The following is a 25,228-nucleotide window of genomic DNA, read 5'->3' on the forward strand; positions in this document are numbered from 1 at the left end:
CTGAGCACTCTGCACATACTTATGGAATGAACGTGTGAGTGGGTGGCTGAGGGAATGCTCGGTGGCTCTGGGCTGTGCAGTTCCTAGAGTGGCTGCCCACCTGGGTTCCCTCATAATCCATCCTGAAACAGGGAGGGCCAAGGTGTGGAGTCAGGAGTGGCCAGCAGGGTGATGTGTGCTGGGAAGGTGGGTGGTGCTCGTCAGAGATCCAGCAGCATTCTGGGCTGGGCACAGGGCGTTCAAGGTGAGAAGGAAAGGACCTCAACCGGCTCTCGGTCTGTAGGAGGAGGCAGGTACTCAAACAGAGCTTTTCATGGCTGAGGTAAATGCTGTAAGGAAGGTGAGCTTAGAGATAGAGACGGGAGATTAAGGAGCTTGAGGTGGGGGCTTCCACCTAACTCAGCCGGCTCGAGGAGGGGCACCATGAGCAAAGGTGGGAAAGGAAAGAAGGCCCTGCACGCTGCTGTAGGGGACCCGAGCCATGACAACGGAGAACCAAGTGCCAGATTGGGCACGGAGTGATGGGAATGAGGTGGGGGGTGGGCAAGGGCCTTCCTTGCAATCATGTTAAGGAGCTTGGGCCTGAGGCCGCGAGTTGGTGAATTTGGCTCTTTTTAAAAAAAGCAGCAATGCTCTTTCTTCAAATGAAATCTTATGCCAAGCTCAGCATATCAAACTGAGTCACCCAAATCCACATGGAGCTGGTCAGGTGGAGCCGGGGGACAGTTTTCATTGGCCATGTTGTTTAAGTTTCTAAAACCCAGGCTGCCTGTATTCCACCCCTTAGGTCACCCTTACTTTGCTGGCGTCCTGCTCGGGAGGCCCGTGCTCCCTTTATCTGAGGAGTCAGCACTGCCTGGCCAGCCCTGAGCAGATGGACAGCCCTGCTCCCCCTTGTTCCCACCCATGGCTCCTGTTCATGTGTTGCTCAGCCCACTTACCTGGCACACAAGGTAGTTTGGCTGGCATGGCAGAGGGCAGCCCTGCGAGCAAGTAGGAGGGGTTGGAGCAGGTGAGGACCAGCCTATGACTCATCAAACACCTGCTCCGAAGACACTGCCTTCCATGCCTTAGTGGTACAGAGAGCTCCAGAAAAATTGGCGTGTGGAGGTGGACGGGAGGGGAGGGGAGACTTTTGTAGCATTGTGGCAGGAAGTACATCCGGGCTTCACAGACAAGGGGTGATGAGATTCTGGAGCCGCAGTCTCCTCTCCACTTCTCTGCACCTCCACCAACTTTCCTCTGTGGTTCTCAGCTCCATTCCTGAAAGACACGATCCGATTGGCTGAGCCCAACTGAGGGGGAACCTTTCTTGGGTCAGTTTCCAGTTCTTGGCGAATCAGTGGTACCACATAGAGTCGGCCCTTCCAGGGTTGGGGTGGCTGTCGGGGTGGCCCCTGCATTCCCCTCATCCTCGGGGGCCCGTGTCTGCCAGGGGACTGGTGGGGAACATGCCAGTGGTGCTGCAATCAAGCTTGGGGGCTTGGCTCAGAGCAAGGGACACCTGTTTCTAAAGGGACCATCTGGAAGAGTCAACTTTTAATAATTTTTCAGGCCAGAGAGAATGCCTTTTTCTAATTGGTCCTCCAAGGGGGCGTTTCTGTCATAGTTTGTACTATGTGCTGGTGGCTGCTGTTCCTCCAGGGACATCCCCAAAGAATCTGGAACTCAGGGCCAGTCGGCTCCCCTCCACTACACTGCTGGAGACTCATGAGACTGAAGGGACTTCATCCCTCATTGACTTGTCCCTCACCGCTATGGTTCAGACAGTGAAACTGAGGCCCAGTGAGACCTCATCTGTCACCCTGAGCCCCAGCTCCAGCCCCTGGCCCAGAGAAGCTGCGGCCGTGCAGCAGCCCTGGTGTGCGGCCCTGGGTCACATGCTTTTGCTCCCTTGGCCATATTTAGAATCGCTGGATCAGGGGAAACTTCTCGTCCCAGCCCCTGAGGATTCTTGGAAAGAGCCTTGCTCAGAGGCCTGGCTGACTGGCCCTCCCTTTCATCCCCCTGCAAGAGAAAGTTAAGAGCCTGTTCTTCCCAGAGGAGCCTGGGGCCGTCCAGTCCACCCTGCCCCCCATCAGGAAGTGCCTGTCAGGTCTAGCTACTTCTGTAGTGTCAGCTCTAGTTGGGGGCTTACAAAGCCCTTTTCCTCCAGAAGGTGGTGGTGGTCATGGCCTCTGCCCTCCAGGAACCTCACTGGGTGGGACAGACTGCATCTCTCTGTCCCCAGGAGGGAAGACAGATCCTTGCCTCTGGGGTCCTGGTCTGGGGGCTGAGCAAGGGGTCACATACTCCCAAGGCCAGATGAGGGAGACAGCTGGTGGCCAAGCAGGTAGCAGACACTGGCAGAGCTGTCTGGGAGGAGGGACACTAGAGAGAGGGAAGGAAGGGGCAAGGCCTGGTTCTGCATTCACCTTAGCCTGATTTGGGGGGGCATGGCTCCCTCATCTCATAGTCTGCTTCCCCCTCAGGATCCTCAGGTCTTAAAAACAAAAACAAAAACCCCAAACCAAACAAACCCAAAAATGCATGCCTGGAGCACCTGTGATATTCTAGAGTTTTCCTCCCACTTCGCTGGTTGGGGATAATTGTCCTGTGTCCTCAGGGCACCCCTTCTCAGGGCCTGGTCAGTTTCTGCTCCCATCCTTGACACAGACTGTCTCAAACCTCCTCTGACCACCCCCCATCCACCCTGCTCCCCACCTCTGAGAAGTGAACCTGACCTCTTCACAGCGGAAGTAGGGCTCCTGTGGGAGCTCTCTGGGCTTCCCTTCTCTCCCACTCTCCTCTCCCACCTAAGTCTCTCCCTTTTCATCTGCCACCAGGGAAGCCGACCAGGTCCTTTCTGCTCAGCACTAGCCCTTCGCCTCCCTGCTGCTCTGGGGGCTTCATCCACGGATCACTCCCTCCCTCTGCCGCATAGTCAACTTCTCCCTCTCTCCTCTACTCTGGTTCTCTTGTCTTAAAAAAAATTTCTGCACTCTGTCTCTTTCCCCAGCTACTGATCTCAGCGTCTACTCTTTGCGTCAAACTTCTTAAAATAGTTGTACCTGCACTCTCTGTCTCCGCTTCCTCACTGCCCCTCTCCCTTTCTCACCCCAATGGGTCTGCCCTGATCCTTTCCTCCCCCTGAGGGTGCCCTTGCCAAGGTGCCCAGTGACCAGCTTGTCACAAAACCCAATGAACATTTTTCAGGGCTTATCTCGCTTGACCTCTTGTCGGCATTTGACACTGTCATCCACTCCCTCCTTCTTGAAACGCTTTCTTCTCTTGACCTGGCACCTCCCTCCTCTGGTTTCCCTCCTGTCTTGCTGGCTGTTCCTTCCCAGTCTAGGTAGAGGGGCTCTCCTCCCTCTGCACATCGGGGGTTCCCTGGGGACCTCCTCTAAATTTGCCGTAGATGCTCTCTGGACTGTCTCAGCTGCTCCCACGGCCTCAGTCACTGCCTGTGCCCTGATGCTCCCCAAATCTGCCTTTCCGGCTTGGGCCCGTCCCTCCACACTCACTGAGTGTCGGCCCGTGGGACACTCAGTGTGTCCCCATCTCGGTGTGTCAGCAGTGGGACTCGTCACCCCCACTGCTCCTTCATTGGGGTCTCCGTCAGAGTTCACACATGGCGCCTTCGTCCCTCCAGAGCCCACTCTGGAAGTGAGTCCTTCTCCCTCTTGTCCCCACTTCCAACTTGTCACCAAGTCCTATTTCCTGAGCCTTTCTCCAGGGCATCCACTTCTCCTCAGTGCTCCGCCCATCAGCTTTCTCCAGTCTGCATTACTGTGCAGCCTTCTACTTCTTTTCCCTCATCGGTCCCCCCTCCTCTGTCCCACAGTCCACACAGCCCGAGCGGTGGTCCTGAAACCCGAGTCAGACCACGTCATTCTCTCCTAGGACTCTCAGCGGCTCCCCAGGCCTTTAGCATAATGGTTATGATGCCCGAGGGTGCCACTGGAGGCCCACGGATCTGGCCCCCTCCGCTTTCTCCAGTGCCCCTTCGCTTCGGGCCATCGCCGTCCAGACCTGCTGGCCGCCCTGGGCTTGCCCTGCACTTGCCCTGCTTCCTCTGCTGGGGGCACTCCCACCCCTGTCCCTGTCACCTCCAACATGTCTTCCCTGATGCCACGCCCCGGGCGCACACTGTCATCGCCTTGCCCATTATATCACCGCTCTGTTACACTTGTTAATTTCTTGGGGCTCTGGGTTATTCGTCTCTAGCTTTACAATAAACCTGGCTGAGTGTAGATAGCAATTCATGCTTCTTGAGTGAATGTGGCTCAGAGAGGTTAGACGATAACTTCTTTTCTGCTGTGCGGACCCCCCCACCCGCCCCCACATCACCAAGTTTCTAGCCTCCACGCATCTGTTTCTCTAGGGACATCCCAGAGAACCTGGGCAACTGAGCTCATGGCTGACCTTCTCCCTTGTACCCCACTGCTGGAGAAGCGTAAGGCTAACGTCTCTCACCTCATGTTGCAGACAGGGAAGCTGAGGCCCAGAGGGACAGTACAGCTTGGTAGTGCGGGTGGACGTTGGTTCAGGTCCCAGCCTCGTGACTTTGGATAACCTAGTTAACTTTCTTCCTCTCTTTTTTTTCCTTTTAAATAACAGCTTTATTGAGATATAATTCACATACCATAACACACACACACTCCCTTATAAAGTGTAACATTCAGCGGGTTTCAGTGTATTCATAGAGTTGTGCAGCGGTCTGAGCCTGCGCGTCCTCATTGGTCGGCCTCCGGTGATTACAGTGCTGCTGGCTGGCGCGGGGCTGTGCGAAGTGTCGGCGTGTATATGTGCGTGTAGTGGGCCTGGCGCAGCGCCTGGCCGGCAGGGACCCTTGCCCAGCGGGCTCAGTTACAGGGTCACCGAGTGAGTCAGTGGTAAAGCCAATGCTGGCACGAGACCCACCACCCCAGAAGGGCTTTCCTCGCTCCCCTGCTCTGTGGCTCCTCTGGGCAGTGATTTGAGTGAGGCCGTGAGGGCTGGGGGGAGAGCGGGGAAGAAGGCAATAATTACAGTTGTTTCAAAAGCCTTGAGGTAGCTGATAACTGGTCAGCCACAACCACTCCCATTAGCTACGTCAGGGATTTTCCAAGTGTGGTCCCCAGAGGAGCAACATTAGCATCACCAGGGGACATTGCAGAAATGCAGACCCTCAGGCCCCACTGCATGCTTACGGAAGCAGACACTCCAGGAGTGGGCCCACAGATCACTATTTTAACAAGCCCTCCAGGTGATTCTGATGCCTGCGATAGTGTGCGAACCACAGCTCTAAGCAAACCATTTGCCTCCCCCTTGCTGCCCTCCTGAATACGTGGAATAGTCACAGAATGGGGGAGGGGCACGGGTGGAGGTAGAGAGGAGGGGTTGTGACGTCACACCGTAAGCCCCAGCCAGGGAGAGCCAGCCAGGCAGCTCCTACCTGTCCCTGCTCTGCCTCCTGGGCTGGGCAAGGGCTCCAAAATGCCAGACATGATGGGCAAAGTTGTTGCAGAAAGTGGCTGCCAGTCTGGCCTCTCTGCTGGGGCAATTATAGAGGCCCAAGTTACACTTGTGTAGATGGAGAAACTGAGGCCCCAGACAGGGCCAGAGACAATCCTCTAGTCCTTATTTGCTGCACGGGGGCAGTCACACTCTGGTTCTGGCAGACACAGCTACACCCCAGCGCAAGGCTCCATCCCTCCTCCCCACCTCCCTAAGCTCCAGACACTGATCTCTCTCCTGCTGTCCAAAGAGTGGGCATATGTGTGAGGACCCCTCGGGAAGGCCAAGGCAGTGGGGTCGACCTGAGCTGCCCGTCTAGCCCCAGCTGTGTCACTGACTCACTGAGTGATCTCGAGCAAGTGTGTCCCTCCCTGGGCCCCCTTTCCTCCTCGAGAAGTTAGGAACACTGATTCAGGCGCCCGGAACACAAGGTGCTCTCTGTCAGGTCAAGTCCATCTGTTTGGCTGTAACGGGCATCTAGGGTAAGAAAACTCCCACCCAGTGCATAAAGGCACAGAGAGGTGAAGTGCAGGGCCTTTTTATTCACTTATTTTTTATTTAAGAAAATATTTTATTTATTTATTTTTAGAGACAGGGGAAGGGAAGGAGAGAGAGAGGGAGAAAACCATTGTAAGTGCCCTGACTGGGAACTGAACCCACAACCCAGGTATGTGCCCTGGCCACCTTTTGCTTTGTGGGATGACGCCCAACCAACTGAGCCCAGCAGTCAGGGCCCAGGGGCTTTTAAACAGCATCTATCAAGTGGAGTCCATCAAGGTCAGAGGCCTGCCTTCTCTTCCCTTCTCAGGAAGGATGCCAGGGACACCGATGGATCAGAGGTGGATGTGCTAAAAGCTTTGGGAGCCTCTTCAGTGGGTACAAACTGGGGGCTTCAGTGACATGACATCCTGATGTTTAACTTGAAATTCTGCTATTCACTTACTCGGTCTTTCAACAGCGCTATGAAAAAATAAATAAATAAAGCAGGGTAAGGGGTGGGAAAGGGGAGGGAGAGTGCAGGTGAGGCCATTATTTTGGAGAGGGCGTAGTTGGGGACTTCAAGAAAGTAATGTTTGGAGACCTGGACGAGTAAAGGAGCAATAAGTAGGCAGAGAAAACAGCAAAGTAAATGCAAAGCCTGGAGGTACAAACACATTTGGTGTGTTCCAGCAAGGGCAAGGAGGCCAGAACCCAGGAGGCTGGAGCCCAGTGGTCATGGGTTGAGAGGGGAGATCAAATTCAAGAGGTGGGGGTGGGGGGCCGTCTCAGAAGGCCTGGCTGGACGTGCTGTACCGAGGGGCTGGGCTTCGCTCTCTGCGGGATGGGAAGTCAGCGGAAGGTTTTGAGGAGGATGGTTTCTGGTTTTGCACTAGAGGAAGGTCGCTTGGCTGCTTTGAAGAGAGTGGGTGACAGCAGGGCCAGCATGGAGGCCAAGAGGCCAGTCAGGGGCCAGCAGGTGGTGGCTGAGTCAGGATGGTGGGCCGGGTCTGTCCAGGGATTATTCTGAAGGTAGAGACAATAGAAATTTCTAAAGGACGGGATGTGGAGGGTCAGGGAAAGCAGAGTCAGGGTAGCTCAGACATTCAGCCCGAGTCCCTGGGTGGTGCCATTATGGAGATGGGGAGACCGGAGAGGAGCAAAATTTGAGGGCAAATCGAGAGCGTGTGTTTGGAACCATTGGGTGTGAGAGGCCACTAGACATCCAAGGAAAGACCTTGAGCAGTGAGCTGGACACGTGAGCTGGACTCTGGGGAGAGGCTGCCACACCGTCACACCTGCTTAATGGCAGAGGCTATCGTGTGAAGGGGTGGGGCAGGGTTGACAGTGGTTTCCCATCCTCTTTACCCCCCTCCCATTTGTATTTTTAAGGAAATGTTTAAAAATACTAGTTTGTGATTACCCATGTTTATTCTCTTTTAAAAAGGATTTTATTTATTTATTTTTTGAGAGAGGGGGAAGGGAGGGAGAAAAAGAGGGAAAGAAACATCCATGGGTGAGAGAAACACCAATTAGGTGCCTCTCGCTCACCCCCAACTGGGAACCTGGCCCGCTACGCAGGCATGTGCCCTGACTGGGAAACGAACCGGCAACCTTTTGGTTCACAGACTGCGCTCAACCCACTGAGCCACATCAGCCAGGGCTACCTATGTTTATTCTAAAAAATATTGGGAAATGCAGAGAAGCAAAAAAGCAAAACACCAGTCAAGTTACCCTGAACTTTGCCACCCAAAGGTAAGTCTCGCTGACTCTTGGTGTATAGTACATAAAAGACATCTACATTTTAAAAATTGGGATCGCATTGCCCTTCATGTTTTCTAATATGCTTTTTCACTTAACCTATTGTGAATTTGTGTAACTCTTGCTGTAGAAGGAAAACTGTTGAGAAAAAAATTTTTTGAAACACCCAGCAGACAGCCCCTTGGGGGGCTGAGCAGTGGGACTGCAGGGTTACTGCCCAGGGTTGGGGTGGAGGTTCACTGCGGTTTGGCTGTAGCCCTTCCCAGAGGAGGGGGATGGGTGACATGACCTGAGGGAGGGCCCTTCTGCCCTGGAGCCCTGTGCCAGCGACAGTTCCTATCCCCAGTGAGTGTGGCCACTGCGTTTTCTGTGGTTAATAATTGAACGGGAGGAGCTGGTGCTCTCCCCCCAGGCCTCATGTCTTCGCTGACTTCGCTCTTGTCTGGAACTGGCTAAGGAGGCCTCTTCCTCCTCCTCCCTCATTCATTCAAAACCCTTGACTGACATCTGCCTCCTACCTCCTTCACCCAGGGCCATATGCTGGGACGCAGCTCGACACCTGCCTTCCAAGCAGGCCGGGAGTGCCTCTCCAAGGAGGTGTAAGTGGGTCATGGTGGAGCCATGCCCTAACCATGTTTTTCCTCCTGTTAGCCCCTGCTTTACAAGTGAGGAGATTGGCTCAGAGAAGGCAGGTAACTTGCCTGGGGCCACACACACAGCAGGACTAGAATTCAAACCCAGCTCTCCGACTCTCTGACCATGCCCCTGTCACCATGAAACATGAACACAAATAAAGCCGTGCAGAAAGTGACGTGGGCCACATACGGGGACACCAGCACTGGAGGGAACAGTAGGGCAGGGGGCATCCCAGAGGGCTCCTCAGAGAAGGGGGAGCTGGGGGGGAAGGGTGAGCAGTCTCAGCACGTTACCATGGTAAGGTGTTTTAGGCAGAATGCAGCATCAGCTGTCCCAGGTGGGGAGACTCTGGGGACCTTTGGGGAAGGCGGTGGGTCAGCCCACAAGGGATGCGTTTCCAGAGAAGTCCATTCTTTCAGGCGCCTCTTCCAGGGCACAGGCATGTCCAGCACCCCCCACCCCATCCCAAGGAGGAACTGTCCTGGAGCCCAGCAGCATTCCCTTTGGCTGCACCTGCAGCTGTGTCTCTGCCTCCCTCACACACTCAAGTCCTCCCCGAGGCCACTTGCTTCTGTCCTCGTGCCCTTTCCCTCTGCCCACCCACTGGAAAGTTAGGAACCCTGGCTCTAGTCTCATCCTGGACACACTCAGTAACCTTGGGCAGTGCCTTTCGTTCTCTGGGCCTCAGTTTGCGCATGTGCGCAGTTGGGGTTGAGGGAAATGGTGGAGGGATTGGGTTCGAAAGTTCCTTCCTTGTCTAAACATCTGGCTCGGGGCCACTCAGTCACTTCCCGCTGCCTTCAGGGGAGTTCCAGGCCTCCATGGCATGGTTCCTGCCTGACTCCCCTCTTCACACCCCTCCCCCTCTGCATCCTTCTCCTCTACCTGTCCTCCCTGATCCCCTTTCTTCCCATAGCTGTCTCATTATTTAATTTCTCGGGGGCCCATAAAGGTAGGGGCAATTGGCTCCACTCTGCAGATGAAGCCAAGCTTTTTGCCACCTCAGGGATCAGAGAATGGGGGAGGGGAGTCCCTCCCTTCCCTCAGTTGCTGATTTTCCCTGCCGTCCCCCCACCCCATCCCATCTGATCTCTGGAGCACTTCTCTTAGAACAACCTTGAATCTGAGCCAGGGGCTGAGGCCACATTTGAGAGTGGCCGAGCCGGGAGGTGTTCTCCTGACTGTGGGGCCCTGGGCCAGTCTGTTCCCACTGCCAGCCCAGAACAACCCACCACGCAAGGCCAAGTGACTACCTCTCTGAACCGCAGCCTGCATCGAGGGCAGTGGAGAGAACTCTAGGGTGCCTGTGAGCTCAGTAGCCCTGAGTGTGGGGGCTTCTCCCTTTGGTGTTCAGCACAGAGCCACGATTCCAGGGAACTCTGCTTCTGATTCTTTTATTTGCTTTCCAGATAACTCTTCTCAAATAATGCTTCCCTCCTCTGACTCTACAGCCCCCTGCTGAGGCTCCTGGGCTAGCCTGTCCATTTAGCAGTCTAACCCTTCCCTTCATGCTGCAATTGCAGATTTTTGCTGGTGTTCAGCTGCCTGGTGTTGTCCGTGCTGTCCACTATCCAGGAGCACCAGGAACTTGCCAATGAGTGTCTCCTCATCCTGGTGAGTGCTGGAGTCCCCGTCTGAGGGAGGCCGTGTGAGGTGGCATCTCTGGGTTCCGGGCGAAGGCTGCAGAGAGGCTTCTCATACCATGGATCAGAGAGCAGCTTGCTGTGCTCTGTGTTCCCCGAGCTGGTGGCTGCTCCTCTCTGGGTTTCAACTCCTGCCTTACAGCAGGTGTTGGGGCACCAGGGCTCATGAGGGGCTGAGAGAGGAGGTGAGTAGGTTCCACTCCTTCTCAGGACCCAAACTGCTAACTCCACCCGTAGTGAGATGTTTGTTATTTGTTTTGTTTTTTCTCCCTAACCAGAAGCATCTGGGAGGGTGACAGCTGAAAGAGGGCCACTCTTTATGTTACCCAGTGTGCTTTTGAGAGTCCGGGGTGACAGGGAGGGGGAAGGTGGGGTGAGGAGAAAAACCCACACAGCTCACATGCAGAGAAGGAGAGGCCAGACTTGGACTTTTGGTCTCTTTGGAAGGCGCCACTTGCCTTTGAGAACCCTCAGGCTCATCCAGGTGTAAGAACCCCGGGGAGAGGTGCTTTGAGGGATCCCAGTACCCCTCACCCAGGGACTTCAGGCTTTTTCTGGGCTGTGTGACTTGGGCCCCGGTCCTGGAGACTGGGGAGAACTCAGGCCCCTGGCCCCACAGGAATTTGTGATGATTGTCGTGTTTGGCCTGGAGTACATCATCCGTGTCTGGTCGGCTGGATGTTGCTGCCGCTACCGAGGATGGCAGGGCCGCTTCCGCTTTGCCAGAAAACCTTTCTGTGTCATCGGTAATAAAACCTAAAGCCTTTCCCTCAAACTCCCCTGCACCTGACCCTTTACCCCAAGCCCCAGGGTTGACATCCTGACCCCATCCATCCCTGACCTAACCCTGGCTACTGGCACTGACTCAATGGAACCTTCCAATTCCCCACACAGTCCCACTATCCCAGATCCCACCTCGGGCTCCTGACGCAGGGTGGGTTGGTTCGCTGGGCGCCGGCCATGACCTCACCATCCCTGCCCCCGCAGACTTTATTGTGTTCGTGGCCTCAGTGGCTGTCATCGCCGCGGGCACGCAGGGCAACATCTTTGCCACGTCTGCGTTGCGCAGCATGCGCTTCCTGCAGATCCTGCGCATGGTGCGCATGGACCGCCGCGGGGGCACCTGGAAGCTGCTGGGCTCGGTTGTCTACGCGCACAGCAAGGTGAGGCCCCCCTGGGGGCGTGTCAGAAACCGGCCTGGTCTGGCCGCAGTGTAGGGGGCGGGGCCAGAGGGGAACCTGGGGAGGGAGGCGGTACGGGGTGGGGCCTGGAGGTCCGGACTCAGGGCCCAAGGAGTGAGACAAAGCCGGGGGCGGAATCTGGGCCAAAGCGGGGTCTAGGAGTCTTGACCAGGCCAAGAGGCAGGGCCTTAGGTGTAGGTTGGAAGGTCTCAGAAACTTCTGGGTTGGCGGGTCTACGTGCACAGCAAAGTGGGAAACTGGGAGGGGGTCTGAGGGTGAGACGGGGGGGGGGGGGGGCGGGGGGGCCGGACAAGATGGGCTTGGGGGCGAAGGTCTGAGCCTGGAACCTGGAGGGTCAAGGGCGTGCCCTGCAATTTTAAGAGAGCCAGGCAGTTTCAGGAAGGAGGGGAAGGGCCTCCCGGAGGGGAGGAGCTAAGAAAGGCGGGTAGAACCTTGGTACAAAGAGGTGGGGTGCTTTTATCTGCTTCTCCAACACCTGTCATTGGCCATTCTGGGAGCCTCCCCCTTCTCACTGGTGGGCACAGCGTTGCCCACTTCCTGATGCCTTTCCTCTCTGCCCTGCCTGTGGTCTTCTCACCCGTTGCTGCCCCCGCAGGAGCTGATCACCGCCTGGTACATCGGGTTCCTGGTGCTCATCTTCGCGTCCTTCCTGGTCTACCTGGCCGAGAAGGACGCCAACTCCGACTTCTCCTCCTACGCTGATTCACTGTGGTGGGGAACGGTAGGTGAGGGTTTGTGTAGGGTCGCCCTTCTCCTTAGGACCATCCTTGGCCATTGTGACCTTCTATTGAGGGTTGAGCCTGTCCCTGTCTTCCCTGCTTTGGGTGGGCCCCCCACCCCCAATGACCAGACTGTATGCTAGCCCCCCCCTCCCCAACTGGCCCCAGTGGACCTGCTTGCGCTCCCATCTAGTCCCAGATGTCAAGGCCCTGTGACCTATGTTCTTGCTTGGGGCTGGGGTGGGAGTGGAATTTGTCTGTGCCCCTAACCACTCTGCATGACTGGCCCCTTGTGAGCAACCAGGGGGCCCTTTCCCTCGTGATCATGCTTCCATCTGTCTGTGCCCTCAGCAACTCTTGTGGGTGGCCCCTGTGACCAGCCCTGTGGGTGACCCATTTGTGTTCCCAGATCACACTGACGACCATCGGCTATGGTGACAAGACGCCTCACACATGGCTTGGCAGGGTCCTGGCTGCCGGCTTCGCCTTACTAGGCATCTCCTTCTTTGCCTTGCCTGCTGTGAGTCCTGGTCTGCCTGGGGGAGAGGGGTCTGGGGGAGAGGGGGCCTGGGGGCAGAGCCTGCTAAGCCCTTATTATGCATTAGCAGTGAGGGGCACCTCAGAGGGGCAGACATTGCCTTTCGTTGTCCCCACTTCCACATTCCCCCAACCATGCCTATCCCCCTAGGGCATCCTGGGCTCCGGCTTTGCCCTGAAGGTGCAGGAGCAACACCGGCAGAAGCACTTCGAGAAGCGCAGGATGCCAGCAGCCAACCTCATCCAGGTACAGGATGCCTAGGAAGCCCCTGGACTGAATTGGTGGGTCACCACTGTGTGCTGACTCTTGTGTCCCAGCTTCACAACTGTGACTCCACTTTGAAGCTCAGAGAGGAGATGTGACTTTTCTGGGTCAGGTGCCAAGTCAGGAACAGAGCTGGATGCTGACTCAGATTGTTGAAAACGTCCCTGTGCACCAGATGCCCAGTGTAGGATTAGCCAGAGCTGCCCCACTGGCCGACTCAGGTTCCAGCTCTGCAGGGCCTGAAGTGGGATACAGCCTGGACGAGAGGCCCTAGGTGCCTGGGAGAGACACTGTCAGCTGTGCAGCCGGCAGCAAACCTGTTCCACTCCTAACACTTTAATTCATTAATTCATCCCACAAGCCCTCCCCACACCAGTGAACGTTGTCACTACAAACTGAGATAAATGCCTTGAAAGAAAGAAAAAGTTCTCTGAAGAACTTTTAACTGGGGACCTTGAAGGGGGATTCAGGGAGGACTATCCTGGGAAAATGACACTTGAGCGGAGAGCTAGATGATGGGTAGGTGTTAATTAGGTGACGGGTGAAGGGGGAGTATTCAGGGTAAGGGAACAGCATATGTAAAGGTCCTGCTGTGTTTGGTAAACTTGAAGGAAGCTAGCAGGGCTGGGACAGAAGGCTGAAGGAGGAGTGGATAGTGGATAGTGGGTAGGTGGGCCAGGCCCAGATAGGGAGGAGTTGAACGTTTTCCTAAGAGCCACATGGAACCACTGGCAAGTGTGAAGGAGGGGACAGGGTGACATGGTCTGATTTGTGTTTTGAGAAGTGAATGGATTGGAGGGCGACTCGGGTATGTGTGGGAGACCAGATAAGAGACTCTGGTAACAGTTTGGTGAGGCGGGTTGCTGGGTGATGTAGACTAGGGTCGCAACAGGTGACATGGAAAGAAATGGGCAGATGCTGCATATTTAGGAGGTGAAATCAGTGATGTCAGGGAGGAGGGAGAGGGAGATGACGGGGTGACTTCCAGATTTCTGGCTTGCCCAGCGGGATGGTTGATGGCCCTGCACCCTGGAGTGGGACCAGATTTGGGACATGAAGAATGTGAGTTTGGCTAGTGCAGGTGGAGGCCGAGGGTCTTCTGAGCCCCCAGGTGGTGATGTTGAGCAGGCAACTGGATGTACAGGTGTGTAGCTGAGAGGAGAGGAATGGGCTGGGCAGACAAGGAGAGCCCTCGCGTATAGCTGGTAACAAAAGCCCTGGGCGTGGATGAGCTCCCCTAGTCGGGAGAAGAAAGAGGGAACAGAGAAGATGGTCCAGAACTGGGCTTTGAGGAGCCTCAACATTTCATGGCTGGGCAGGAAAAGTTGAACCAGCCAAGGAGATGGAGAAGCGGCAGCCAGAAGTGTCGGGTGGAAAACAGGAGTGTGTGGCCCCAGTTTCCCCCACTGCGCTGAGGCACTCTGACAGGGCGTGAGCTCTGATTTGTGTGACTCTGTGACTCAGCCTTGGCTTCTCCCTGGTCAGGAGTATGTACAAGAGACACTCCTGCAGGGACAGGGAATGTTGGCACAGCCCATGTCAGCGTGCCACCCTCTGGCCCCCCACCCCAAGTCTGACTCATCCCTCCTTATCTCTCCTCCCCACGGTGGAATTCTGCTCCCCATCCCTGCTATCTGCAGCTACCAGCACAGCCTTTCCTTCTCAGCATCCCCTGGGGCACAATGGCCACTGTCCCTGGGGAGCTGGCCTTCCAAGGGGCAATGTAGGGGCAGGCGGCTGGCACTGTCCATGCCGAGAGACAGCTGGTATTGTGGTGCCCATAATTAATGAGACAGTCTGGCAGCTGCTCCCCAGCCTAAGCCAGGGGCCTGTGCAAGCAGGAAGTAAAAATATTCCTGTCCTGGGAGGGTGCCTGGCTGTGGAGTTCATCCGTGGGCAGTCCGCTAAGGGCAAGGGGCCCCCCCAAAAGGGGGATATACAGGGCAGTTCTACTCCGTCCTGCCTAACAGCTTCCATGCCTCCCTGCCCTCGCTGACCACCCCACTCACAGTCCCTCCCTGGCTCTTCTCCTTACCTGGAGGGGAGGAGACAGACCTTGTTTGGCGCTCATCCCTCCTGCCGCAGAGGACGCTTGCAAGCCCATGGATGCAGAGGGAGGTGATGCCCTATCTTCCCCTCCTCAACCCCAGGGGCAGTGACAGGCAGCCGGGAAAGATGGGGTGGAGTGATTATTAGTAATAATGATTCACCCAGTCAGCATTCATTCCTCAGACATTTGCAGAACAGTTTCCATGTGCCAAGGATACAGTGGGGACCAAGGCACCGCTCACAGTCTAGGAGCAAAGACATTAATCGAATACCCAATGCATAGGTATCTATCAGCTGTAGTGAGGGAGATGACAGGAGAGTTTAACGGGAGGACTTGGTATTTAAGTGCCAACTATATGCCAGGCACTGCACTTGGCGTGTCACACACGTTCACCCACTTCATCCTCACAACACCCGGTTAGGTAAGGAGCATCACATCCATTTTACAGGTGAGGTGACTGAGGCTCTGCAGCTTTACTTAACTGGCCCGCACTCATAAGGGGCACAGCTGGGATTGGACCCCAGCTCTTAGGCCCTTGGCTCTGAGGCTGATCTGCTCGTCACCTTGGGGAAGTCATTTCTCTCCAGGCCACCATTTCTTTGGCAGGCCCTACTGGTGGCTATGGAATTGGAACTGGCTTCTGGTTCTGTGCACCCTTCAGCTGGCCCAAGGCTTGGGTGCTCTCAGGGGCAGAGGGCTGGTGGGGGGGCCGAGGGCCCTCACTGACGCCTTATGCACCGTTTCCCTTCCCCCATACCACCAGGCTGCATGGCGCCTATACTCCACCGACATGAGCCGGGCCTACTTGACGGCCACCTGGTACTACTACGACAGTATCCTCCCCTCCTTCAGGTAGGCCTTGATGCAGGGGGAGGCGGGGGAAGGGGCTGACGGTAATGCCTCTTGAGAACAAGTGGCTGGGACTCAGCCCTGGAGGGTGGGAAAGGGGTGTCAGCTCCCAAGGGAGCACCTGGGGCTGGCTCTGTAGATCCTACCTAACTTGGAGCCTGGAGGGTCCTCTCACACTCTCTGTGCCCAGGGAAGGCCGTGGACACTGAATACAGGGCATGGGGTAGGACCCTGCCCCTCCCCCGGAGCTCTGGAATGCTGGCAGTGCCCACACTTATCCAGAGCCGATGCCCCCCAGGGCAGTGGCACAGCCAGCTCACCCCCCTCAGTCTGAGTTGGGGGCAGTGTTAGCCCTTGCCAGCCTGGTGTATTGCAGCGGGATAGAGAAAGGGTGGGGTGGGCAAGAATGGGTGTGCCAGAGCTGGGTGCAAGGGCCAGCATAGCACCCCAGGGTGTGAATATGTACCTCCTTCTACTGTGCCAGGCAGCAGCCTTAGGGCCCAGAAGTGAGTTTGCCCCACTGGCCCAGGCTGGGGTAAGACTGCACAGGGGGTTATTAATAGCATCATCAAGGTTTGTGTGGCCAGGTGCCAGGCCAGGCCCTCGGGCAGGAATGAAGACCACAGAGCAGGGCTGGGGCCCGTGGGCAGGGAGGCAGCAAGGGGGTGTCAAGGCGGGCCCGGCTGCTGTGCTCAGCGCTTCTGCGGGTGCCTTTTTTTGCCTCATTAGTTCTCCAAGCGCAGCTGTTGCACGATCCCACTCATTCCTACACCTGGCTGCCCTCCTCCCTGTTCCCTCCCAGCCCCAGGGGATTCCCAGGGGAAGAGCTGGAGGAAAGGGGCTGGGAAGGGGGGTTCTTGTAATCACACTGGTTACCACCATCTCTCCACCTGACAGAGGCAAGGTCGCACCTCAGAGTTGAGGAGGGTGGTTAGATTAAAAGAAGCTGCCCTTTCCAGGAGGAGCCCCAAGGACTCAAGCCCTGGCCTTGGGGCGTGGTGCAGGCGCTGGTTTGTTAGAAATATGATGTGTGTGAGGGGGAGGGAAGGTTTTGGGGTGAGGCAGTCCTTGGTCCTCTGGTAAGAGGGACAGAGCTTGGTTTGGAGATTCTGGATCCACTGGGCCTCCTGCCCCTTGGACCTCAGTTTCTTCGCCTAAGTAATGGGAAGGCAGAAAGGGGAGACAGCTTCCTTGGGTTATGGAAGCAGGAAATGCCTGGAGAGTTAGGCAGAAGCTGAGCCCCAAATCTGGTCTCCAAGAACCCAGAGCTGCAGGAGAAGGAAGCTAGGCTAGTCACTCTACCACATCTCCCTCTTCAGCCTCAGTTTCCCCCCTAAAATCCAGAGTCATATCTGGAGGGTGAGGAGTTCAGGGCTGCTGTTGGTCTCCGGGGAGGCACAGCTCCACATCCAGGCGGTCAGCTCAATGGGCAGAGCAAGTGGGTTTGAGCTCCCACTGGCCCCCTGGGGAAGGTGCTCTGGAGTGTGCCACGCCTGCACAGCCACACTTGGCATCCCTGAGGATTCCCCAGGTGTAGAAAAGGAGGGAGGAAGGCTTGCCTCCCCCACCCCACACCGCTGGAGCACCTCTAGAGAGGCAGGGCCTGGTGGGATGTGAGCTAGGAGCTCAGTGCCCACCTGGTGAGGGGGTGGTGCCAGGGCCCTGCCTGCCGCTGACGGCGCCCTCTCCTGCAGAGAGCTGGCCCTCTTGTTTGAGCACGTGCAACGGGCCCGCAACGGGGGCCTACGGCCCCTAGAGGTGCGGCGGGCGCCGGTACCTGATGGAGCGCCCTCCCGTTACCCGCCCGTTGCCACCTGCCACCGGCCGGGCAGCGCCTCCTTCTGCCCTGGGGAAAGGTAGGGGCCCTGTGGGGCCACCGCCTCCTCTTGCTTCTCCTCCTCCTCTTCATTCTCTGTCTCATCCTGTCTCAGACCCGCCTCCAGCCACTACATGGGTGTCTGGGCCTGCTCTGGGGACTCCCAGGTACTGTCAGGTACCGGCCAAGAGCCTCTCTGGAAGGGCCAGGCTGGACTCATCTTTTTTGTCACCTGGGAGAGTGGGGGAATCTGTCCACACCATCCTTTCCCATCACCTCCTCCATTCATTCCATTGTCTTCTTTCTTTCTCTGTTTCTACGTGCCCCCCTCACTCCTCCATCCCTGCACCCTCATCCCTCCCCGGAAGCTGGAGAGAGGAGGAGGCTGCTGGCCACAGGTGCATACGGCTCAGGTAATCGTGGACACCATCCTGGCGTGTGAGGGCAGGGACCCCTCCCCCAGCATGTTTCTCTAGGAAGGGCTAGACACTGAACTCGCCTCTTGGAAACGAGATGCCAGCTGGAAAGAGAGCTCTGTGACTAAGAACCGCTGTAGGACCTACGGAAACTCAACCAATGGCGAATGCTCTTGTCTTGTGTAACCCTTGTCCATTGCTTTGCTAACCCAGAGGATCCTCCTGGGGTTCTCCCACAATGCCTTTCCTCCTTACTGAGGGACATTTTGCTGCTCCCAACAATCTTCTTCCCCTTGACCCAACTTGCCTGAAGCTTTTGCATCTTGAAAGAAGAACCAAGAAATAATGTTTACTCCCACATAAATGTTCATAATAGTGGAATTTTAAGCTTCTTTGGATAAGGGAAGCCCCCTCACTCACAGTTTGGGAAAGCGGCTGCCCTGGTGGAGGTATAGCTTGGAGGTCAAGGATTCGATCCCACCTCATTTCCTACCTGTCCTCTACCCATCTCTTTATTTTGTCTCATTTTCACACATCACCCCTGCATCAGCCAGCTGGGCATCAGGGCCTTGAACTTCAGGTGTGATGCTGAGCCCGGGGCCCAGAACAAGGAAGGGGAGCAGAGGCGAGCCCCTCTGTGGTCAGGAGGAGGAGGAGGTGCAGGGAAAGCTTGCCTCTGCCACCTGACGCCGTGTCTCCTTGCCAAAGTCATCAAGTTGCTTGGAGCCTCTGGGTTCTGGGCAGAAAATCTGTGACGTTTAAGCTGATAAGGAGCTCTTGGTTCTTGTGGTTTCTGGGAGGAGGTGGTTTCTGTGCAGGGGATGCTGGGAGCAGCATTCCTTCCCTGTTCTCAGTGAGGACACTTCTGGCCAGGGGCTTAGCAGGAAGCGGGTGGAGAGGCGGAGCCCTCCAGGTCTGGGGCTGGAGGCAGGGGAGGTGTGACTGGCCAGGCCAGGCCAGGCCAGGCTGGCAGCTCCCTGGATCGGCATCCACGGTGCAGCCCCACTCAGATTCTCTGTCATGGCCTGAAGGCCGTCATTGTTATCCCGTCTTCAGGCAGAAACTCAAAAGTTTTGGCATTGGTGCAACCTTGCCCAGCTGAGCCAGGGTGCTCTGTGGCTTCCAGTTCACTCTGGTCTCAGCTCACCCGAAAGGAAGGCTCTGGGAATAGAGATTAGCTTGGAGACCAGCACCTGTACCACCCGTCACAGCTGCTCTGGGTCTCTAGGCCCCCCAAGGCCTAGGAACAGATTATTGCTGAGCGCTTGGCCGTCACTAACTCCCAGCCTTCTGTCTGTCTGTCCTGGAGTGTCTGTGTGACTGGGGCTCGTGGTGGTGGTAGTAGAGTGTCCCTTCTACCGAGGGACCCCAGGGGGCTGAGCTGTGACTTCTAGGAGGTCAGGCACCAGACTGAGGTTCAATGACCATTCCTTAATCTTGGCTCTCTGGGCCCCATGGGGTGGGTGCCCCCAGTGGGACCCCACACACATACTGGGGAGGTCCCACCCCTAACTGGCCACACCCTCAGCGGTGCTTGTGGATGGGTCCAGGTCGAGCACATTCCCAGGACGACAAGGAGCAGGACTTGGCCTGGGGCCTGGCATTGTCAGTGCCAGCGCCTCCTTTCTTTGGGGTTTTGTGATAACATGCTAAAGCAGTGTTTTTCAAAGCATGGTCCACTGGCTTCTTGCATCAGCATCCTGTGGGGTATTTGTTGAAAATGCAGATAGCTGGACCGCTCCCCAGGTCCCCAGAAGGAGAATCTCTGGAGAACAGATACAGAAGTCTGCTTATTCAGCCTTCTCCCCAGGAGATCCTCATGCAAAGCTCTAGAATGTCTACATTCTGGGAATGTGGGCTGGAGAATGATTTGGGTTGGGGGGCCTTCTTTCCCACCAGCAACAGGAGGCCAGCTCCACCTGGCAGCTCCCCATGCTCTGCCCACCTGTCTCTTTCCCACTAACCTCTGTTTGTGTCTTGTTCTCAACTTTCCAGCCAGATGTTTAGTAGTAAACGGAGTTTCTTTCGGATCCACGCCAGCTGGAGACCGAGGTACCCCCTTACCTGCTCCTCCTGTCCCCACTCCTCCTTGCTCCACCCAGTTTGGGGGCTGGAGAGGGGGACAGGATGGGCCAAGGACAAGGTGCATGTGCCTGCCGCCTGCCATCTGCCTCGGGGCCCCGATGAGCCCCCAGCCTTCCGGGGGATGCCTCTGCCAAGTCTGGGGGCATGGGCCTGGTGCCCATTCTTCCAGGAGGGACACTTACAGGAGCCTTGGGATGAGTTCTGGCTCTGCCGCTGACCCATTGTGTGATCTTAGCCAAATTGCTTCCCTTCTCTGGACCTCAGTTTCCCACCTGTGGAATGGGCAGATTGAACTAGAGGCTCTCTGAGAGTCCTTCCCACTCTGACTGTTGCTGGGCCTTGGGTTTACCTTCCCATCGCCCACCTAGGGACCTAGCAGACGCCTGAAGGAGTGGGATCAGCACTTCCCTCACTAAGTCTGGAGCCCAGCTCTTTTATCTACATCACCACTACATTCCTTGGTCCCTGCCCCATTCCAGGCCCCACACTAGGGACACACTGATGAATAAAACACGGTTCCTGGAAAGCAGCAAAGAGTAATTGCTATTCGGTGTGAGAAGTGCAGTGACAGGAGGAGGCAGGGGGCCTGTGGAGCTTGTGTCAGACACTTTACCCCAAGAGGGCCCAAAAAGGAGTGGGCAGGAGGGAGGGCATTCTAGGCCAAGGAAGTGGCAAGGTGAGGAGGTGAGAGAGAGCACAGATGTGGCAAAGCACCAGGCAGCCCGGTGTGGCCAGATCTGAGGGTGAGAGGTCAGGAGCTGAGGTTGGGGGCAGAGCTGGGTCATGAAGCACCCAAGAGCCCCTGTGGGCCTCATCCTGTTGGCCCTGCCGGGCAGCTTGGGCTCGTGGAGTCCTGGGTTTCCCAGAAGTGCCTCTGGAGGCCTGTGGACGGGTTCAGTGGGGGGCCCACGAGTAGGAGATGGGTTGACAGAGCTCCTGGCCGCTCTACCCAGAGGCCCTGTTTCTTAGAAATGTGGGTTCTCGATCTGGACCCGAGTTTCTTGACCTTGGCACCACTGATACTTTGGGCCCGATACTTCTTTGCTGTCGGGAGCTGTCACATGCATTGCTGGGTGCTTAACAGCATCCCTAGCCTGGAGCATGCCCCAGTGTGACAGCCAAAACTGCCTCGGACATTGCCAAACGTTGCCCAGTGAGCAAAATCACCCCAGTGGAGAACCACGGTCCTGGACCCTGTCCTGATTGCTTGTTCCAGAGAAAGAACATGGTCTGTACAGTCAGAAAACTAGGTGCCAGCCTTCGCTCCACCCTAGGAGCACTGGACCTTGGGCAAGTCATTTCACCTCCCTCTACATCTGTAAAACAGGGATGGAAAATACGGAACCCACCACACGAAGTGGCTGAGCACTGGAAGGGCTGAGGCAGTGAGACAGGACCTTGCGTGTTCGAAGGAGCCTGGGAAACCAAGGCACTCCTTCGATGTCCGCCGTGTGCCAGGTTTCTTTCCATTTTCTTTGAGCTTTTAGGCTCCAGAAAGGCTGATGTGAGCCATTGTCTGGGCCCTGCCCAAGGAGCTGGAACCCAGGGCAACCCCTGGGAAAACAGAGCCTTCTCACACTGAAGAGGAGCCCAGGGCCTCTGGCTGGCCGGAGAGTTATAGAAGCCCACACCCCAGGCTGGAAGCTCCTTCAACCATCACAGAATCAGAGCTGGAAAGGGACTTTTCAAAGCCTCTAGTACAAGCCCCCAGACCCTTTCCTCCATAAGTCCTACTGAGTGCAAGCCCTCTTGCTTGCACACGTCTGACAGGGAGGTTGCCCCCTTCCCCCAGAATACCACTGGAGTGACGTGCTGGGCCCAGAGATCTGGAGTTCCAAGCCCTTGGCTGAGTGTCAGGGTGTTTTCCACCTCCCTCTCTCCCTCTCCCCCTTGGAGGAGTGGAGGACAGAAGGACGGGGTGCACGGGCTGGGCGGGCGTGGGGGTGCTTGCCAGCATGAGGAGAGCTCGCAGGAATGGCTCTGCAGAGGAAAGTTTGGGAGAGCCAACCTCAAACTTTGGTTGGAATCTTTGGGATGTGTTGAGGGGATACTGGGCCAGCAAACAGCATGCTGGATTGCGGGGGCCACTCCTGTCCTTCCTTTCTGATTTTCAGGGCCCCAATCCTCAACCTATAACCTCTCCCCTCTGGGCAGAGGCGCCTACCTGTGAGGATGGCCGTACATCCTGGCTGCCTTCTTGAAGGTGCCCCTGGTTTCAAGATCTCCCTTACCCCAGTACCTTGACTCTATATGCTGGACCCCATGCCCTGGGCATGGGGGTCCCTGGCTCCCACCCAACCTGAAACCAGAATCTATCCCCTGCTATACTGTTGATCTGAAAGTTTTTGAAAGTAGGTGATACAGTCCCCCAATTTCTTGTCCCCCAATTTCTGCCCCACCTCAGGCCTCCTCTGAGACTGGCTGGTGCTCTCCTGAGCCAGGGCCGCAGACATTTGGGATAAAAGGGCCCCCAAACCTATCTGCTGGGGGCCTTCCAAGTGGAGAGCCACAGCAGGGAGGCAGCTATGACTCCCACAGGGCATGGGATGGGGGACGTTTGCATAGGTCCTACTCCAACAGCGATAACGTGGTCCTTGAGCCTCTTGGACACAGAGTTACTCTACCAGGTATCGGTTATCCAGGGCCTGTATGGGGAACCCAAGCACCCCCACTGTCTTCCTCCATGGTCTGGGGAATGTGGTGGGGACCTGGGGGTGGGAAGGGAAGTTTGCACATGTGCAGAGATGTACCTGTGTGCTCACGTGAGCGCAGACTCATGTAGGTGCTTTTCACTGGGAGCTTAGTGAGCAGGCAGTGGGGGGGGGGTGGGGCTGAGGAGGGGAGAATCCATGCTCACACGGGCAGGTTATCACTCCAGGTGGGCACAGTTCAAGCAGGGAAGACCACAGAAGGACAGGTTATAGACCTTCTCTGGGAGGGCAGGCACCAGACTTGTCCTGGGCATGCACATGGGCCCGGCAGCTAAACCCACAGGCCCCTCAGCGGGCCAGTGTTCCGCACACCTCCGGGGCACCACTTACACTGAAGTCTGTGTGATGGAGCCTTTAGGATTTTGCAGCGCACTACCTGTGTAGCCGTACCAGGTCCTAAAGCCCTGACCTGAGCAGTGTGGGATTAGGTAGTTCTGGGAGTGGAGAAAGAGGAAAATATAAATTGACACATGTACACGCGCACTGATATATGTACACACACTGGAACATGTGTACCCACTGTTGCATGCATGCAAACACACACATGCCCTGAACTCCCCATAGCCTGCCCCTGTGTACACGAGGAGCTGGAGGCTAACCTTGGGGTGCATGGCCAGGAGGGCTTCTCCACCCTTTAGCGGCCTGTCACCACCTCCACCCACTCACCCATCTGGGCCAGGCCAGCTCCTCTGTCCTCCTGTCTGTCTTTTACTTCCTTCTTGGGTTTCTGTCACTCCTCCCACTCTGACATCTGTCTCCTGTGCACCCCTTATCTGTCTGGGCAATGAGGGGTGGGAGGTGGGGGTGGGGGGAGGGTCTGCTCAGACTGACCCTGGATCAGCTTCTTATAAGAGTCAGGGCCCCCCCTCACTGCACCCTTGTCCCCATCCCAGGAAGTCTTCACTTGCTGGAGAACCAAGACCCAATAGCCACCCCCAAGTCCTAAGTCAGCTGTGTCTCCACTCATGCCCACCCCGGCTCCAGCTAACTTGGCTCTCTCCCCAACCCGATCTGCTCTGCCAGCAGCCGCATGGGCATCAAAGACCGCATCCGCATAGGCAGCTCCCAGCGGCGGACGGCCCCCTCCAAGCAGCATCTGGCCCCGCCGCCAATGGCCACCTCCCCGAGCAGTGAGCAGATGGGTGAGGCCAGCAGCCCCACCAAGGTCCAGAAGAGCTGGAGCTTCAATGACCGCACCCGCTTCCGGGCCTCTCTGAGACTCAAACCCCGCTCGTGTGCTGAGGGTGAGCCCCTGGGGGTCTGGGGCCCAGGACCTGCTGAGGGTGGCAGGGTGGGGACAGAGTCTGCGCTGAGGGTGGAGAGACTTGGTTCTAGTCCTGGCTCTGCAACTGACTCACCAATTCTGGGCACCGGGCTTCTGGGCTGTAAAATGAACATCACAATACCTGCTTTGCTGGGCTCTGGACCAAGAATCGAATGAGAAGGCAGAGGGTGGCATTTAGTAGGGGTTAAGGGCACAGGCTTTGGAGCCAGGCTACCTGGGTTTGAATCCTGGCTTTGCCATTTGTCTTGAGTAACCTACTCTCTGAGGGACTAATTCTCCTCATCTGTAAAATGGGGATGATAATAGTACCTACTTCATAGGACTGTGGTGAGCATTAAAGGAGATTATCCATGGAAGATGAGCAGAGCTTTCTGGAATGTAGTGGGGGCTCATCAAAACCTAGCTGCATTACAGATGTGCCCCGGGAGGGGCAGAGGTCGCTGCGTGCAGAGCCTGGACTGTGTACGGCCCGGCACTGGGTTCTCTCTTTACTTCTCCCAGCCACCTTGGGAAGCGGGTTCTGTTTTTATCCCCATTTCACAGATGTGGAGACTGAGGTCTCAGCTAGTCAGTGGCAGAGCTGTTATCCTCAGCCAGGTCTGTCCAGCTCCATAGCCTGTGCTCTCTACCCTGCCCCGTCTACAGATACTGTATGAGGCTGTGAACCTGATGGAGGTCGCTTTTTAAAAAATTTCCACCCTCAACAGAGGATATGTTTATTAATTTTAGAGAGAGAGGGGAAGGGAGGGGGAGAGTGCATATCGGCCTCCCATATGCACTCTGACTGGGATGGAACCCACAACTTGTGTACGTGCCCTGACCCGGAACTGAACCTTCGACCTTTTGGTGTACTGCCTGATACTCCAACTAACTGAGCCACCTAGCCAGGACAAGAGGTCACTCGTTTGAGTTTTAGCTCTGCTCCTGACTTGCACTGTGACTTAGGCAAGATACTGCCCCTTTCTGTGCCCCAGTGTCCTCTTTGGGAAGACAAGAGGGTTGGATCAAGCCCCCTGGAAGAGTTCTCCCAGATTTGACAGGCTTCAGACCCCTGGGCGGGGAAAGGAGCGGTGGGTGGACTACAATGGAGGGTGGGGGGCAGGGAGCCCCTTTAGCCTTGGAGAGAGGGGGCCCAGTTATGCTGCCTCTGTCTGTGCTGTGTCAGCCCCTAATACGCTGCTAGCTGACCACTCGGAGAGCCCTTTCCTAGAAAGTTAAAGAGCCCCACAGACCGGTCTTTGGGAGGTGCGGACCCACGGCAGTCTGGGCATGGCTGGTGCCAGGGCCTCCTCTTC

The 25,228-nt window shown here is 56.4% G+C and overlaps 1 protein-coding gene across 3 annotated transcripts in view; it reads left to right on the forward strand.

Annotated features, from left to right (window-relative positions):
• KCNQ4 (potassium voltage-gated channel subfamily Q member 4) overlaps window positions 1-25,228 on the forward strand; it is a 54,237-nt gene that overhangs the window by 20,857 nt on the left and 8,152 nt on the right. The window contains exons 2-11 of one of the 3 annotated variants that reach the window (XM_045190892.2): window positions 9,879-9,969; window positions 10,618-10,744; window positions 10,986-11,161; window positions 11,796-11,921; window positions 12,329-12,439; window positions 12,608-12,703; window positions 15,535-15,623; window positions 17,315-17,476; window positions 17,805-17,849; window positions 23,672-23,892. In XM_045190892.2, the coding sequence (XP_045046827.2) occupies window positions 9,879-9,969; window positions 10,618-10,744; window positions 10,986-11,161; window positions 11,796-11,921; window positions 12,329-12,439; window positions 12,608-12,703; window positions 15,535-15,623; window positions 17,315-17,476; window positions 17,805-17,849; window positions 23,672-23,892 (1,244 nt within the window). The remainder of the gene's footprint in view (window positions 1-9,878; window positions 9,970-10,617; window positions 10,745-10,985; window positions 11,162-11,795; window positions 11,922-12,328; window positions 12,440-12,607; window positions 12,704-15,534; window positions 15,624-17,314; window positions 17,477-17,804; window positions 17,850-23,671; window positions 23,893-25,228) is intronic. The other 2 variants (XM_053920892.1, XM_053920893.1) reach the window with 2 other exon arrangements.

This window comes from Desmodus rotundus, chromosome 3 (assembly GCF_022682495.2).
Source record: "Desmodus rotundus isolate HL8 chromosome 3, HLdesRot8A.1, whole genome shotgun sequence".
In the NCBI taxonomy this organism is placed as follows: domain Eukaryota; kingdom Metazoa; phylum Chordata; class Mammalia; order Chiroptera; family Phyllostomidae; genus Desmodus; species Desmodus rotundus.